This window comes from Bombus huntii, chromosome 16 (genome assembly GCF_024542735.1).
Source record: "Bombus huntii isolate Logan2020A chromosome 16, iyBomHunt1.1, whole genome shotgun sequence".
Taxonomy (NCBI): domain Eukaryota; kingdom Metazoa; phylum Arthropoda; class Insecta; order Hymenoptera; family Apidae; genus Bombus; species Bombus huntii.
Genome location: NC_066253.1, coordinates 6251510 through 6270324, shown reverse-complemented (window position 1 = coordinate 6270324; position 18815 = coordinate 6251510). Strand labels below are relative to the sequence as shown.

The window sequence follows — 18815 nt, the reverse complement described above, 5'->3', positions numbered from 1 at the left end:
TCAGGGTAATTATTTTAATACCAGAAGAGTGACCAATATCGACGATTCCAAAGTCAATCGATTTCGGTTCGATACTAATACCTTCGACTAGTAATTTACAGATAACGCGATAATCAAGAATCTTGCCATTAATCTCAATCGGTATTACTGCACGCAATAGAGACGGTCGCTTAAAAGAATACGTTACTACCGTGTGTATACTTAATCCTGGATTTAACAATATCCCTTTATCCAAACTTTCCACTTGAAACGACTGAAAAATAATTTAATACATGGACGAAAATATCTCATTAATCGATTTATTATTATTATATTTGTTTTTAGGATATTAACCTTCAAAAACATAAAAATTGTTAACTTGTAAAAAGCATGTGTAGTATGATAAATTACATTTGATTTCCAATTAAAGAATTTAATTTAGTTTCAACGTACTATTGACTTGGTTTGATGGATTTTAATAAAAGCCGATTTTTTCCCGGTATTTTTAATAGTGATACGCTGATGACACGTAATTCCTTCGCTAGCTTCTTTAAATTCCATAAAACTAGGATATATATAAACGTCATCGTGCATAGCGGTTGCTGATTGGTCATACGAACGTGGAACTTGTTGTATCTCGATACCTTCTTTCATGAGCACAATGGAACTACTGGACTGAAAAAGATTTAAAGTTCATAATTCATAATCAGCAATTTGCAATTGCAAATGAAACTGAAAACCACAGATACAAAACGTGATAAGTCACGTCATCCTGGGTTTATAGAAGAGTAACTTTAATTCAATATATTACCGAGCAATTCTACAGCAAAAATATTCTTTCATGTGATTTTCGGATTAAATATGTATTTTTGTCACTATCTTGAAGATTTAAAGAATATTAGTGATCGTAATTATAAGACCGAGGATTCTTGTACAAATGCATATTTTTATAGAAGAAAACATAATTTTAAAGAATATAGTTTTAATCTTAAATTTAAGAACATGATTAAAAAATAAAATCTCGATAGAAAATTGTTTTATCCATCAAGTATTATTACAGAAAACATTATATGCATAAAAATTCTAGTAACTATATGCAGAATAATGTTAAATAAATCAAACTAACGTTATTAATAATTTTATTAATAATTTTTTTCTAAGCATTCTGGATTTATCTTCGAACATATTTATCATTTCATTTCATGAGTTTAATCCTGTAGGTGAGCTACCTAAACTTACCACACAAAGAGACCTATAACTGTTACTGCATTTTTACATTTGTCTCTATTGGTTTCCAATAAAATGAGGAAATAATATTTTTGTGTAAGTCCAACATCTTCTTATACCAATTTAGCATACAAGATGGCAAGATTTTGATACAGTGTTCTTATAAAATGATAACGATTCAAAACGTCAAAACTTCTTTTTCTGATTTTTAAGTCATGTCATTGTTGTAGCAAATTAGCGACATGTGCGCGCTAACTTATAAAATTTACACAAAAAAAAACCAAAGTTAAGCATATTTCACTTACAACAGTATGTGCTCTTCCAATCACTGACTGAGTATCGAAGGCCATTTTATAATCCATAAAGATGTCTGCTTATAATTAATAAAATAAATATTAACCTAATCCTATTTTCTTCGACAACAGAATGAAAATATAATCAGAGGCTTCTTTTGTTTGATAATTTTGTAACGTATGTATGTATTAACTTATTTGTGTGAAGCAAAAGTAAAATGAATTGGTTGATGTACATAATATATTTTATTCAACAGATTTAATATAAGTAAAACTTGTTTCATCCAATTAACGCTTATAATATAAATGGAATTTACGAAAATCAATTAATTGTATTATTTTACATTATATGTCATTAATCCATTATACATAATTAGGAAGGTCAACATATATCTTTTAATTTTCATTAACTAATTTTAGTTTGTATCTTTAACATATCTGGGAAAAAATGAAAAGTAAAGGAATGTCAGAAGAGAAATGCTAAAAAATAAGAAGAACCAAATATTTAAGTATCTGACATGATTTATTTGACATATACAACTATTAATACAGATGTGTCATGCTGATGATACTTTATTTATATTTAATCAACGTCATTCGTCCGGCTTATACAATACAATGTACTAAATAGAAATGGTAGGAAAAGAAAAAATTGTAACTAGCATTGAGAAAAAGAACACTTTGTACGTGGCTGATTATTATGCGGCTAGTTCGTAAATGGTATGCGAGGCGATTTACGACAATACATATTTTAATTATTTTTCTACTTATCAATAAGCAAGCAAAATATAAAGCATACATAGATCACATAAAATAACCGAATCCAAATGTACGTTTTATAGCGTCCCAATAATACCTTTCCCAATTTTCTTTTGTAGATTCTTCCTCACTGCAAATAATTGATTAGTTTTACATAGCCATTAATGTCTTTTACAATGTATTTGAGGAGCATAATGTAAACAATTATAATCTTTGATAATTCTGCTTAATTTTTCTTTTAGCACAAGACTCAATTATTTTTAGTTATGACAGTTTTTGTAACACTATAAATTTTTCTTACCTAATTGGTACTCCTACTTGTGTCAAACTAACTTCAGTATGGTCATTCTTTTCACAGATATCAATAGTAACATCACTATAATGACCATCAGGCCATTGTTTGCAACGCCATTTTTGAACGATTTTCGCAGGCGTTATGTCCATAAAGTCACCATGTATGTTACCACCAAATAATTCAAATTTTCCTCCCTTCTTCGGTTCGAGTTTTACCGGCCCCTTTGTAAATGCTTGAACCATCTGAAAAGAAATATTGTATTACAAATTATCAAATTAAACCAAAGACAATGAAATATATATGTATATACAATCAATGATATATACAATAACAGAATATAACAATAACAATAACATAACAATGATATAACAATAACAATGTCAACAAACATAGCAAAGAATAAAATAATTCTACAAATAGATTGGAAGAAAACATGACTATATAGGCTTTTCATCACAAAATCACAATATGTAAAGTAATTGTATTAAACTATTTTCTTTGCTTTCATTGCTTTAATGAGAATTTATGTTGTTAAATCCATATCCTTTTATTTAATAAAATATAAATCATTACATTTGAAAAAATCGATCTATCTTAAATTCGTCTTTAAAATAAGATATAAGGAGCAATTTTATTTCTCTATTATTTACCAATATTTTAAAAATATCACACTATATGTGTATAATAAATCTTATAGCAAAGGCCCACTCTTCAAAAAAAAAATATACTATAAAGCTACTTCTATAAAAGTTATATAAAACTAATATTTTAGAAGCATACGTACCACACATTAATGTAATTGAAAGTATGAATTTTAAGTATTGATTGCATCCTGTGCATTTAAAATTATCTTATACCAGTAATGTTACTTAAAGAACAACTACCATAATTGATTTGAAATTAGAATACTATCAAAACTGGATAAAAAAAGAACAAAGACAAGACAAGTTTGCTATTTAGTAGTCTAATATCTCTCATTAAATGAATCCTAATTTAAAACTCAATCCAACTTTTATTTAATACATTTGAAGTGAGACAAAGGCAGTACAACTTAAAGATAAACAAATAAATGTTTCTTCTGTGCACTAACCTTTTATCAAAATTTGTCTTCAGTATTAGCACTCTGTATTAAATTTCATAGCAATAGCTGAATCATTGTCTTGTCCCATCAGGAAACAAACAATTTTGAGACTAGATCAGCCTATAAAACAACATTTCGTTTCAGCACTCCAGAATTTCATTACTCCACCTACACCAGAATAAGCAGATTGACTGTATCATAAAAAGTATTCTTTTACATGAAGATATAGAACATTTATTTACAAATATCATACATAAGATACGAGCCATTTTCATAGGAAAACTATTTTCAGAAATATACCCAAAGCAATACTATAACTGGTATAAACGACAAATAGATAAATGCATAAGATAGATATCATAGATGTTTTAAATAACTATTTATGAATGTTATTATCATTTCATGTAGAAAACAAATCTTTTGTTCACATCCTAGACATTCAATAATAATATCCTAGCAACTGTATGAAAGATCATAATGAACGATATTGAATGAAAAACGTTTTGATCATTTTTTACAATCTCACATAGAATAGCTTATAGACATCCTGGATGTGTATATGATATAAAGAAATATAAACTGATTAACCCGACTTCTTAAATTAAGATTGCAGTAATAATAGCAAATATAATTTGCACCTTTATTTCTGATGGAAAAGATTCTCATAGATTTGAATCACCTATAAATAGATTAATAATCTCGACAATAGAAGTTTTTATAAACCTAATAATAAAACCTTAAAGTCAATGATTAAAGATCAGAGTGGGCTTTTACTAAATATGTTACATTTACTCATTTGTTACAAATACGTAATATCTTTAATTAGATAAAATGATATGAAATAAAATTCTTCAAAAATACATAATTGTGTACAAGTGTAAACAATTATATATTTTCCACATACAATTGAATATTGATTATCTATAATATTCTATGAAAAAAATAATGGGTATAATAGATAACAAAGGATAGTAATAGGATTACAATATAAGAAATAATGCAGTAAATAAAATTGTTAGTGCAATAAATACGGAATGTTTAAATAATCATCAACGTTTTTCTTGTTTTAAGATTTTTGTAGATCTTAACTCAATTATTAAGTATCTTTAGAAAGAGTACATTTTATTAGATATTTTGTTGTTAGTGGTCTCAGTGGACTTACCTCTATTGTCGTAAACACATTGTAAAATTCTTCGGCCCTACATTGAAACTTCTGTTGTTGTTTAATTGTTGTTGTTGAAATTTTACATCCAAATTCTTTTTTATTATTCGATGAAATGACACCAGAACTCATTTGCATCTGTAACAATTAATTATATATATATGTCGGGTTTACATTAGAATTAGGGTTAGGAGCGTGAAACGAATCTTCGTTTGGATTACACGTCGTCATTATGCAATAGAGAAGACATTGGCTAGTGCAAATACGATTATCATAGAACCGGACAAGTAACCGTGGTAATTAGATACTCGAGAAACTAATGACAATGATCCTAGGTTCAATAACGAATCCGTGGTCGACGGGATGATAGATGAACGTGCTCACAAAATCCAAGTCGGACGCGTAATATTCACTGGTCGTAAAGGGTTACTCTTTTCATCGATAAGATCGCGAGAGAGAATGACTTTCCCGTCCCGATGATGCCACAGAGGAAAACTATAATGGGGTGTGTCTAAGGACACGAGATCATCGGATTCGTCGAGAAAAACCTTCGTTCAGAAAGTAAGGGAAATTGGCGTTGCTGCTAATTGGTCAATCTCCATATCGGTGGTTAGAAAAAGATGCTAGCCGCTAGCTTTTCCCGTAGTTGGGACAAAGACTGTTTGTCTGTTTGAAGGACTTTGGTTGGCTAAATCTTAAGATTTATAACGGGCCCTCAGACTAGCTGAACATGTACTGCAGAGACGCATCGACATCTGGCAATCATCTTACTCGAAGAATAGGGTCTGCGTGTGGCGAGCTACGGGACAGAGACCGTTGGAATGTTTACTGTCGAGTGTTACAACTATTTCCTTTTTAAGGAGAGCTATTGAATTATTCCATGCCTTTGTTAGACAAAGCGTTCATCCCGTGACCGCGGCTACGTTCGGCGACTGACTGTTGCCTCGAGCCCAAGCTCATTATCACAACTCTCGAACAATTACAATCGGATTGAATAACTACAATTGTTCAATTACAATTATAGTAGACTCTAGGTTACAATGTTGCGGGATTAACCAAAATTCCAAAGACTCAGGTGTTCTTTCATCTCCGACATATATATATATATATATAATATTATATAATATATATATATATATGTCGGGTTAATGTTGGAATTTTCTCCCTAATAAATTCAATTTCTCCCTAATAAATTCTTTTCCTTTGTACACACACACACACGCGCGCGCGCGCGCGCGCCCGCACACGCACGCGCACACACACACACAACGTGAATCAATCCTATACTTACTTTTGCATTGAACCCAGACGTAATATTCAAGATATTTTCTTTCACATTATCTTTTTTTGGTAAAATCATACCAGCTGCAAATTCTAATAACAAATAATAGAAAGTTAATTTAGTGTAACTAAAAGCATTATATTCAAAAATTTAAAATAATTTCCAAAGTGACAATTCAATACATTTACAAATTATTAAATTCATTTTAACATAAAGTTACCTTCTTTTAAAGAAGAAACGTATTTCTTCAATTTCTCCCTAATAAATTCTTTTCCTTTCGTATGCAGGAAATGTTTTACTGCTTCACCTTCGTCTGTGCTATCTTCTAGAGTAATTTCAATCTATAAAAGAAAGTAATGTTTTTTATTCCTTCAAATGTTTTTATAAAAATTTTTATTAGTAACTAAATTTATAGAAAATATATCTTCAAGAAATATAAATATAAATCTTGTAATTAATTTTAGTAAGTAAAATATTTATGAATTTAAAGTTATATATAACTATATTTTCTTTCTCTCTTTGTTAAATACTTTTATATAGATACTTACATCTACTTCAGAAATATCATTTTCCTCAGAAAGATTTGGAATGTTTATTTTACCCCCAATCTTCTTATCAGATTTTTTGTTGGATACCCATTTCAATACAATATTCCATTCATAGAAGAAAATTAATTTACCTTTTCGATTATTTGCCATTGCCTCACCTTCACACTTTTCTATTTCATTTACTATACAGGAAACTAAAAATTACAATCATTAGGTTTATATTGTATGTGAAATTTGAAATTATTATACAAATTATTCTTTTGTTATTATTACAAAAAAGAAAATTGCAAACCATTATCTCCTTCCATCTTCATATTAATAAATAATTCTTTTATTTTTTCTTGGGACCAAGCACAGGCATTTTTCTCCGTCCTTAAACAAATCGAAATTACCATAAATTTTGTATATTGTATTCATATAAGTTTTTTATTTCTTTCTGTATTTTATGTACTTATATATGTATATGTATTGTATTTTAATATGTAATTTTGTATACAAACTGTAATTCATATAAGTTATTTCTCTTTTATAATTATAAGTACTTATTTCTCAAACTATATATAATTATTAATATCAAGGAAATTTGACATTACAATCTAGGATACATTTGAAAAAGATGAATAGAATTACACATGTAATACCAACGCTTGTAAATAAATATACCTTCAAAGAAGAATTCTTTCTCTTAACTTCACTTACTAAATCCATATTTATTGAAAAAAATGAAGTATTTGAATCTTCAATTGCACGTAAACTTTTATAAATCTTTCATTTAGAAATTTGTATTTTATTCAGATTATATTGTTTTCGAATGATAAGAACTTTATGATTTATAAATACTAGTAAAGTCTGCTGTGCTAGGTATTGTAAAAGTGAACAAAAAGACATCATGGATCAAACGTAGTATATATTTAAAACAATCTTTGGTACAAAATGTTATAAATAACAAACAAATAAATATAAACAATAAATAAAATATAAAGAAAAATATGTAATATTGTACATCAAATACAATAATATTTAGAAAATGAAATTAGTATAAGAAGATTATTAGGTTCCACTTAGATACATAACAATAAAATTATTTATAAGCAATCTTTAAGTTAGATAAAATTTTTGTTAACTTATTATATGTATAAAAATATATAATCTAATGCTTATACAATTTTAAAACAAAGTGCATTAAAAGTTTAATCATACCAGTGCCAGTTATTTACATTGGTGGCATCAGGCCTTTCTTCAACGATCCATCTTGGATCTCCTTCACCCCACTTAGCCATTTCTTAGAAACAAGAAGCTCACAATGTAACAATATCTAAATGTAGTTACAAAAAGAAATAGTTATTCCTAAAACATGAAACATAATTATTTAATAATCATATCTTACGGACTACAAAGATTTCAAAAGATTTAAATAACATGCGTACAATATTCATAAGAGGTATCAATGAGTGTTTAATTACTTTACATTAACAAATGCAGTTAAATTATTTGTATTATAATAAATAATATTTAATAACATTTTCAATTACAGTAAAAAGACAGTGTAAGAGAACTGAGGAATGACAACTAATATTAACAAAAATTTCATTTTACTCCTTGCTTAAATATTCTAACTGTATCAATTACAAAAGGAAAAACTTAAGAGTCATTAAGAACATTGAAATATAATAAGGTATATTATTAGTACTGACTACAGGAATTAAAATGTAGGTTGACAACTATTTAAAAAATATTTTTATTTTATTCATTACTCAAATATTGTAATTATATCAATTATGAACCTACTTAAGAACTGATAATGACATTAAAATATAATGGAATAAATTAATACTAGTGATTTCAGGTATTACAATATAAGTTTACAACTAATATAAATAGAAAATTAATATTAAAACAAACTTCATTGCCTGATTAAATATTATAGTCGTATTAATTATGAACAGAATTAAGAATTATTAAGAAAATTAAACTACAACATACTGAAGTAAAATATGTTAAACGTTGACAAAACGAATTTAACTTCTTTTTCACTATTCTAGATGCGACAAATGCAATTTTTCATTACCTTGAAATTGTCAAGCAAAGTGAAACAATATAAACCAAATAAAAAGATATAATATGGATATAATTAACAGAGAAACAACGGAATTGAGAAAAATACAGTCGACTTTCAGTTTAATGAAAGTTAGCTTGAACGAAGTATGAATGCATGGAGCATAACCTACAATCTACATTCGTCAATTGAACGTTTCCAATAAGAGGAAAATAATTGATAGTTTACGTAACATTAGTTATACTTGCCTTACCGAAATTTTTAAAAAAACCTACCTCCACTAGAAATTGGGTTCTATTTATTTATAATTTGATTTAATTTTACAACTGTAACAGATTTTAATGTTCAATACATTGTTTCGTAAAAAAGTTAAATTGTTTTTAAAAGATTCCGAGCACGATGAAAGCCAAAATTCTTTCGAACGAACAAATAACGTGAGAACCGCAAACTTCCACGCGGAACTCGAAATTACTAAGGAAACAAATGTTGTAGGTTGTAGACTTTGTAGTGGAGGGGATATAGGACCCTTCTAGAAATTTCATGAACGTGTAATCAAATTATTCTAGATAGGAAACTAGATCTGAAAATGTAGTGGATCTAGGAATCAAAAGACGGAGTACGAAGTTTCATCTTAGATGAAAGGGTCAAGTTAGTCCATCGGCAGAAGGAAAATCGTGGTGAACGTATTGTGATTGGCGGAGTAGTACGCACGCGCCGCGCTTTATTGAGAATGAAACGTTAAATATCATTTTTATAAAATAAAACTTAAATTGGATGTTTAAAATACGTCAGAGTATAATTAACATTGAAATTATTATTTTACAAATAAAGGCAAGAAGAAAGAATTGCAATTTAAATAAATGGCAGATAAGATATATTTTTTCTGTTATTTCTATTTGTAATAAGAAATCAATAATTATGACAATTAAAAAGCCAATGATGTCAAAAAAGGAAATGTATAAAAATAAAGTAAGTTTGAAAATAAACCTGTAAACGAAATTTTATATATGCAATCAATCAATCTTAAGTCTATAGAAAATGTTTTGTAACTGTAAATGTTTTGTAAATGTAATAAATAAGGAATTGCACAATGATAAAATGATATACAATTGTTCAAATAAATAATTACAGTAGTGGTAGTAAATCTACCACACAAAGCTTCAAATAAAATAGTTACCTACTATAAAAGTTAAGATAGTTATCTACTACACCAGATCGCAAATAAAAAATTGATCTAACTATAACAAATATTAATTAATTCATGTACAGTTTTTAATTATCCATATATTTTTAAAATATACGTATAAGGAAGCAGAAAATACATTAAATGAATTTTAAATGTTTGTTTCTTTACTTGTTTTTATTTATAACTATTTATACTTAGTACTAGCTAGTATCAAAGAGGAAATTTTCTCTTTGCTAGTATTTACATAGTTCCGTAAGTTCCTACAATTGTAATTTCCAGAAAAATAAAAGTGCATTTTCATTGAAACAATATTTGGTAATTTTTGGACGACACGTAGATGGCACTATACAGATAACGGTTAACTCAAAGTGTTTTGTTTCGTTCTTATATGCTAATTTTTAAGGTTAGGAATTCAAATTCTTAATGTCCTAAGATTGAACGTTAAATACTATAACATTTATATCGAATTTTATATCTGTTAAATTAATTTGAAAATGAGATATTCAAATAAAGTAAATAATAGAGAAAATAAAAATATATAATATAGTAGCATTAAAATAGGACGCCAATGATACTTTGTGTATGTAGTAATATACTATTTAAATATTAATTGTATTAAGTTTGCGAAATGAATATTGTATGTGTGATATGCAGTGATCTATTAACACCTTCTGATGATGTTTTTCATACACCTTGTGGACACATTTTTCATTTTATCTGTGTAACTCAATGGTTGGAGAGGTAGGCACATATAATGTTTTTAATTAAAAATGTTGTATGAACATATGGCATTTCCGTATAAAATTAACTTCGTATTTTATCAAATAATATTTATATTTTCTATACCTCAAAAAATATTTAACCGTTCTCGTAAATATATTAATTGCTTTTTCATGCAGATCCAAAACCTGTCCACAATGTAGAGAAAAGACTACATCAAGTAAAATTCATAGATTATATTTTAATTTTTCCAATAACGATACCATTGTGGAGGATAAATGCTCTTTACAAGATAAAGTTGATAAATTAAATTTTCAACTTGTGTTAAAAGAAAAAGATATTAAACATTATTCAGAAAAGATTGAAACATTAGAGAAACAGAATAAGGAGTTAAAGAAGGAAGTAAGAAAAGTGGAAAGTGAAATAAGTGAAAAATGTAATGCTATTTATGCTCTTAAAGAACAAATTAAATTATTTAAAGAACAAAGTTTAGAAGCAGAAAGCAGAAGAAAAGAAATAGAGCAATTGCGAAAGAAAATTGAGCATTATAAAAAGTATGTGAAGATATATAACATTTTATTGTATCCAAAAATTATTTAATGAATATACCTTTTGTTTAAGTGTACAAACCATACTTGATGGTACTACAGAAGCTGTAGATGAGATGATCTCAAGAACAACTGAACCTACTACGCTTATTACATACATATCTGTGATGAAAAGGTAGTTAAATATTATTTATATTATATTTTGTATATTTATATTTCTTTCTTAAAAGTTACATATATAATTTAGAGAGATAACAGTTAGCCAAAATAAAAGAAGAGAATTAAGGTCCAAACTAAAAAGTGTACAACAAGAACTTACTAAGGTTTCTATGGAACGAAATTTCCTGTCTGATGAACATACTAAAAGGAAGTATGTAACTCTTATAATAATATAAAGAAAATGTTGACAAATTAAAAAATATTTTTGTTAAAATATTAAAAATATTTTTATTGTTATATGTTATCTATAGAACACTTGAAAATGAATATCTGACTTGTCTAAGTGAAAAAATGTCTTTACAAAATAGACTTAGCGAGTTAGAAAAAGATATGTCTTCGACACAAAAGCCAATTAAGTTCTATTCAAAAACAAAGAATATGACAGAGGGTAATTTTGGAAATGATTCTAGAGAAGATAAAATTGAATGTATAAATAATAGCATAAATGAGAAAAAGGATATAGGACAAAAAGAGAAAATTGAATCTGCTATTACAGTAACAAAAATAATTTATGATTTTTGCAATATACTATTGATTGATTTTATTATTAATTCCTAAAAACAATAACTTGTTTCCAGAAAAATAAAACAAGTTCTCCGTATCTTCCAGTGAAATCAGGAGGAGTATTTGCTTTAACACAAATGTCTCAGAGATATACTACATCAAAATTAACTTCCTCAATCTTGGCAAAAAAACCAAGACTTGAGCAAGGAATCAGTAAAAATGTAAGAATACTCATATTAATTTGCAAATTGACAATCTACCTACTTTTTTTATTTGTAAATATTATTAATTTAGGAAAATAGTAGAATTACATTTGATGGTTTTGGGGGGCATTCAAAATATGAGGAGTTCCCTAAACCTTCTGCTACCAAAATGAAAAAAGTTAAGGATATTCCAAAAGTTAAAAAGCCAAAACTTGATACAGACAATCCGAAAATAGATTATTTTTTAGGAAATTAACATGATCATTGCATATTATTAATGTTTATAAATAGCATTTAAGAAGAAGAAAAATAAGGTATTATGTGGCAAATATATTTATTGAAAGAGTGAACATGTTAGAAATTGTGGAGAAGTATGTATAAAGTTGCATATTTTATTAAATAAATCTGTTAATCAGTTTCATAAAAATATACACATTTTATACTGATATGTATGTATGTATTTAATAGGTAAAAATTCCTGCATACATAAACTAAAGTACACCTCAAAAAAAGAAGGACAAATAAACACAATTCTATATGTTATTATGTGGGTTTAGTTATACTGTGTGAAATTCTAAAAGTCGATAATTTGTTATTAATTTGTTACATCACATTTGAGTTTTTCGTAATCATGTCGGTAAGACGTCGGTATACGACATCACAAATGTCACGTACTGACAAGATATGTGTTGCTATCTATGGAAGACAGAAGGAACCGTAACTTGAAGCACGTCAGGATAGATGGTAACATGGCTGTCCATAGACTAGAAATGCAGTACTGTGCGATAAGGTATGTGTTGCCATCTATGGAAGACAGAAGGAATTGCAATTTGCAACATGTCAGGATAGATAGCACACATGGCTGTCCATAGATCAGACATGTAATACCGTGTGATAAGGCAAGTCCTTTCCGGTATATGTCCATTCTATCGGCTTACGTATTATCTGCGATAATTCGTATGTTCGCCTTAGGAAATCGGTATTTTATAATTTTAGATACAAAATTCTATTGTCACGTCTATGTCACGTGCACTCTGCCTTTAATGAATAATTGTGTATACTTTATTGAATTCAATTTATCGATGGTTGAATGATATCATGACTACATTATCGGTAATGAAATGTTTAGCTGGTGACCCTGCATTAGGCGTATGAGACAAGAAAACATTGTGAATAAAAATTTAGAATAATTCTACTGTACGAATTTTTAAATTTTTAAATTGATAATTCTTATAAATCTGGTAATAAAATTATTTAGTTGTTAAATGTTTAGTGCGTGAATTATCTTAATAGAAAAGATATAAACTGTAGCAGCTCTGTTTCCAGAATAGTTGAATTCTAAAATTGGCCGTTCTTCTGAAATAATGAAACACAGAATGCATACTGAAATAATGAAGCAGGTTGAAAAAATGTATCGTATAATGTGGAAAAATGTTTTCATTATAAATATGTACATGGTGTTCATAGAGGGAACGATATTAAAATTTTGGCAAATACAATTTCATGTCTACCAACTGTATAGATTAGAAAAAGTTGATAAGTCGAAAGAGACTCCTGTTGGTGCTCAAGCGAACTAACAATAATCCGCAGATTCATGATGTGACACCTTTCTCCCCTGGGAGAATGCCGTCATGGAATCCATGTCTTCTTGTCCCAGCGGAATTTCGCTGTTGTCGCCATAGCTATGTTCCGGAATTCGTGACTCTCCGTGTCCTCCTGTGGGAGGAAGGTGTCGTGTCCCTAGGCGCATGAATTACCAGTAGATGCCAGTAGTTCACTGTGGTTCATGGCGAGGGAAACCAAAAGGAACGGTGGGGATGGTGAGCGGCCAGTTATCAAGGCAATACGCATCGTATGCAAATCCATATATCTATACTACTGTATATATAAAAGTCAAAATGTGTATACATATATGTTAACGAATTCTATACCGTTCAACGCAATTTCACAAAATTTGGCATGAATATTTTTCGACACCTCAGAAAAGATACTGTGGAGATTTTTCCACCCCCCACCACTCTTCAAACCCACCCCCTCTTAACTTAAGCTCGAACAATCTTAAGTGAAGTGGAACAATAATTTTCAACAATTTTATAGAATACTATTTTTATTTTAAGTTTAGGTATTCTTTGAATGGATTAAAAGATTATCATGAAGATTAAAATAAAACGAGAAGCGAATGTGTAAAATGAAATTTGAGCAGCTAAAGAAGAAAAATATAAACATTTAAAAAATTATTTCTACGAAGATTAAAGAGACAATTATTATTTGATGAGATAAAAGGAACGAACGAAGGAAGAAAAGAAGAAGTAATACAGTTTTGAGTTTCTTGGCTCGACAGTTATTATATATTTTATCCATTTACGCAATTATAACTTACGAATGTTGATTGTACTCGATAGAAGAATCGTAATAGCAACAAATCGAAACGCCGGGCACACGCAACTAGTATTTAGTATAAAATTAATTTGGCATATTAATAATAATATATAATTGATTATTTCAATACTTCTGTTAAAAAATTCTGTTAAATATCTCGTTATTTCTACGTTCATCTTCACATTAGTTTTAAACTTTACCAATAAAACGACAGTCGAGTCTCATCCCAACTATCACGAGTCTGTGTATACTTACAAGCAAACCTGTCGTCGATAAAGCAGTTAGAAATGAAAAAACTATAAGTGATTTCCTCCTATCATAAAATAAAGTATAAAAGCCAGAAAAAATGAAAAGTTGGTTAGTACAAAGAGAAAGCTAGAAAAATAATGAAAACGCGTCAGAATTAATCGTATTGAAAGATTCATGGTTTAAAAAGAGTTGTAAGAATAGCAATCGTGGATTGTGGAATGGCAATGTACCGAGCTGACAAATATTTACACCGATACTCTATTTACATTCAATGGTTTATTCAAGGTTTCGTACCATAAGAACGAATGCATCGCCTCTTTCATTTTTTCTTTTTTTTTTTTCTTTTTTTATTAGTAATTCTGTTTACTGTACCTCAGTCGATGACCTTGACTTGCGACGTATTTATGCGACCGTATTTTCTGAACGTACGAGTAATAATATATCGATTTGTAATTATCGAATCACCTGTTGATAAAACCCTACGTGGTCGTAGACGTCATTTTGTCAGGGTTCACGATGTAATCGGGCAAATAAAAGGGAAATTACCATCAGAGTAAATGTTAACACAATTACGTTAATATTCGGACACTTCCTATATTCGTTGCTTCGTGTTCCTAACAATAACCGTTTAATCTTACAGTGGACTTTCAACAGAACAATTGTCTCATTTTTACACGTCATGTTGATACCTGTGAAAAAAAGAAAAATTTTATTGGTATCGCTCCGTTAATTATAAAAATAATTCGAGTGACCGAGTAACACGTATTAGCACGTCTTGCGTCGGTAACGTAAAAATACGTCTTTTTCGTGTTATCGTTTAACCGTCGCATCGGTTCTGTAAATGTACTTTTAACAACTGTGATATCTAATAATAACTATCCTGCGCAGTTCAGACGTTGCTTTTCGAAATATCTGCTCTCCCTCCCTCTCTCTCTTATTAATTACTATTTTATAAAGTTTCGGAACAGTTCGTCTTAGTAATTCTCGCGATTGTCCCCGTTGTATTCCTTTCTGCACACTTTGTAATATCTCTCATAGGGGTTCTTTGGCTGTTGAGCAACGCCGTCTTGTCTTCGTTTCACATAACGGTGAAGTATATCTATATGGCGACACACTTGTTTCAGTCTCGCCGACTGTCTCTATTGTTTTGCAATTTCGAAAATTAACGAAGACTACAATGAACAGATATGTACGCGACAATACACGTAATCTTGGCCACAGACAAGGGATGTCTCTGTTTTAAATCAATATGCGATCGTAGTTGTTATAATTTCTCTACAGGGAGGATTTGTTTAAAAATGAGCGAATTCTTGCGCGCAAAAGAGGGCCGGGTGGGACGCGGTTAGGGTGGATCTCCATGTGCAGCAACCTCCACGTGGTAAGGCCCGGGCAATCGTTATTATTTGTTATACAATTACTAGTCGCATCGCTACGTTATACAATTACGAATTATATAGAAAATAATGCCAGCTAATTGGCTGCGATTATGCTTTTATGTAATTGAAAGATTTATTAAGCTGTTGACAAGACTACCATCGATGCCTGAAACCGTAAATTAGTTTTTCTTTGGTAATGTGTAATGAGGCAATGCTTTTTGAATGTTGTAGAAGCATAGAATTCTACATTTCTAATGTAAATTATTCTGGTCATCTATATAACGTTTAAGGGCTAACGTAGCTTAGTTATCATATGCGGGCACATCGCGGATTTTTATGCGTTCATAGAAAATTTGAAAATGCAGAATTGCGTAGAACGCGCATAGTATGAAAAGGTATATGAAATATCGAAAGCGAAGTACCCGTCGTAGTTTTCGATCGAGCGATACAAATTACTATGTAAATTGCATTTCCTTAGTCCTTTTCGTAAAAATATAAAATTACAAAAAAGTCAGTCTAGTTGTTGTACGTAGATATGAAATTTTAAACCTTAGTTTCGTCCGCCACTGTAGCTTATACATTGTGGGAATTTTTCTGATCGCGTTATACGAGCATCGCGTTATACGGAGTTCCACTGTACTAGCTAAGGACCAACGTCCCATACGTATGAATGGGCAGAGCTGAACACGGTGAGACTCATGCGCGCGCTTCGAAAATCAAAATCAATGTGGTCCTCCCCTCAGAAACTCCACACCGGCCTTGCTCCGATTGCCCACGCCCTTTAGTGTGCCTCGTACTTCCGTCGCGGACGCATCCCTCGTGCAATCATCGTCGTCTTTGCGTCCTCCTCTCTCCCTCACTCTGCTCCTTCTCTCTCTCTCTTTCTCTCTCTATCTTCGCTTCACTTACTCACTTACTCTTTGTTACCCCCACTCCACAATTCGCTTACTCTGTTTCTCTCTAGCTTTCTCCTCCCCCCCACTCTCTAACTCCCCCTCTCTCGTTCTCTATCTTTCTCTTCTGTTTCTTTCTTACTTATTCGCTCACTTACTCTTTCTCACGCATCTACACGTACGCGGGTACATTATATAACATACACGCGGTCTGTCCTCTCTTGATCCGTGTGCCTGCTTGTTGTGTTGTCTATCTCCCTCGGGTTTAGGTTCGGGTTCGAGCGAATCAAAATAACGAAGCTGTATGCGATGATGATCGGCGGCAACGAAATATAAGAGAGAAAAGAAATATGTATATACGAGAGAGGAAAGGGTGGTGGTAAACTCGCTAAAACATCGGATCTTCTGGTGCTCGCAATTATATCAGAATATAGTCGTACCGATGCACGCGAGATTCCTCGTCCCGCCTCTTTCCACACCGATGCTGGATACCAGTGATTTAAATTATGTGTGAATCGTCCGGTTTGTGGATTTTTCGGTCTCGCCCTCGAATTTCTTGTGTCAGTGAAGTTCCAATTTCTTTGTTTTTTTCCACGTCTTTCCCGTTTTTTCGCGACGATAACCTACATCGAGATTGCTCTTTCGTTGGTTTTTGTTTTCTCGTAAATAGACTGCGGATTTTCACGCATTTCTGGGAAATTTGGAGGTGCGAAATGCACACATATGCGAAAATATATGGAATATCCAAAATAGAGCGTTTTGTGGATGAAATAAATTTTTATTCAAATTCCATTTCTTTAGTTACGTTCGTAAAAATATAAAAATGTACAAAAATCCGCAGTCCACTCGTAAATATTGGTGGATCTTTTTGTCGTCGCGATGTTTTCCTCGAAAAGTGGTCGTTCTCGGCCGATAAACAATTCGCTCGGTCCTTATCGATCGAGATATTAGATTTTCGTGGCTCTCTTTTGTATCTTTCGAAAATTTGGCTGTCCCTTCGAGATCGTGGCCCAGCCTTTTCGAAGGCCCGACCCACCTTCTTGATTGGAAAAAAGTACTTGTCGGTCCGCCTTTAGCTTTTGTTTTCGCCGAGAAAACAATTCGATTAACCTGTGTCTTTTTCGCCAACCTGTGTCATTGGGCCTCCTACCACGCCTAACGGTTCGTCATTCAAATTCTAATGTCTATTCAGTGAATATCGCGCGTTTCGGCAGTTTTCATTACGTCGGTTAATCGGTAGGAAACCTCAAACGCGAAAATATGTAACACGATGAACATAGAGAAAGAACAAAATCAAAAGTGTGTTGTATGGTTAAGGAACCGATGAATTTTGTCCAAGTGGCTGACTGTTATGTGTAAACACGGCGAACAAGGTAAAAAGTGTTTGAAAATCATTGTTAATATATTTTCATGATGTTGTTAATAGCGATGTTTTGATGTATTAATTCATGAAATTATAAAAATGAATGTTGATGTCTACGTTTGGTTATTTCATATCGTCGATGTTCCTTTTACATTTGAAATAGCAATTATTATGGGTTACTATTTTTATTGTGATATTTTCCACATTCACGATATTCGCCATTAATATTGTTAATGGTGAAAATAAAGTTATAACATTTGAGCCTCTTTGTTCGTTTTCATGTCAACGAATTGACATTTCTTGCGTTTGATTTGATATAATAATTATTAGGGGTTAGTATTTTTGTTGTTGATATTTTCATCGCCATTGGTATCGTTGATGGCGCCACTGTTCATATTGTCCCCATTATTCTTATTTTTTATAATATAAAACTGTAATATCATTTTCCTTCAGTATTTTTAATTTAGCTTTTTAGTTACATATTTATACAATG

At 30.5% G+C, this 18815-nt stretch overlaps 3 protein-coding genes across 14 annotated transcripts in view; 2 read left to right on the top strand and 1 right to left on the bottom strand.

The window, feature by feature from the left end:
- Window positions 1–2003: 2003 nt before the first annotated feature.
- LOC126874194 (activator of 90 kDa heat shock protein ATPase homolog 1) lies at window positions 2004–9215 on the bottom strand. Of its 3 annotated transcripts, none has more exons than XM_050635942.1 (9): window positions 8931–9215; window positions 7827–7973; window positions 6919–6998; window positions 6627–6820; window positions 6299–6419; window positions 6088–6170; window positions 4797–4934; window positions 2560–2795; window positions 2004–2388 (listed from the first exon to the last, which is right to left on the bottom strand). In XM_050635942.1, exons 2-9 carry the CDS (start codon window positions 7904–7906, stop codon window positions 2304–2306), a joined length of 1017 nt encoding a protein of 338 aa, XP_050491899.1. In that variant the 5' UTR covers window positions 7907–7973; window positions 8931–9215; the 3' UTR covers window positions 2004–2303. The 3 variants fall into 3 exon arrangements, with proteins under 3 accessions (XP_050491899.1, XP_050491898.1, XP_050491900.1); XM_050635941.1 differs by having other exon boundaries at window positions 8958–9215; XM_050635943.1 differs by lacking the exon at window positions 8931–9215 and adding an exon at window positions 8695–8911.
- Window positions 9216–10193: 978 nt separating this feature from the next.
- Window positions 10194–13328, top strand: LOC126874190 (E3 ubiquitin-protein ligase TRAIP-like). Of its 2 annotated transcripts, XR_007692679.1 has the most exons (8): window positions 10195–10609; window positions 10768–11142; window positions 11210–11311; window positions 11384–11506; window positions 11607–11850; window positions 11934–12080; window positions 12154–12433; window positions 12531–13328. XR_007692679.1 is itself a non-coding variant. In XM_050635937.1 (7 exons), exons 1-7 carry the CDS (start codon window positions 10497–10499, stop codon window positions 12316–12318), a joined length of 1269 nt encoding a protein of 422 aa, XP_050491894.1. In that variant the 5' UTR covers window positions 10194–10496; the 3' UTR covers window positions 12319–12508. The 2 variants fall into 2 exon arrangements, 1 of the variants encoding a protein (XP_050491894.1); XM_050635937.1 differs by lacking the exon at window positions 12531–13328 and having other exon boundaries at window positions 10194–10609; window positions 12154–12508.
- A 3517-nt stretch (window positions 13329–16845) lies between these two features.
- LOC126874180 (muscarinic acetylcholine receptor DM1) overlaps window positions 16846–18815 on the top strand; it is a 49277-nt gene continuing 47307 nt past the window's right edge. Inside the window, exons 1-3 of one of the 9 annotated variants that reach the window (XM_050635891.1) lie at window positions 16846–17145; window positions 17229–17519; window positions 18152–18332. The gene's annotated coding sequence lies outside the window, so the exon portion shown is untranslated. Of the gene's footprint in view, window positions 17520–18035; window positions 18121–18151; window positions 18333–18815 lie in introns of all 9 variants that reach the window. The other 8 variants (XM_050635894.1, XM_050635898.1, XM_050635896.1 and 5 more) reach the window with 8 other exon arrangements.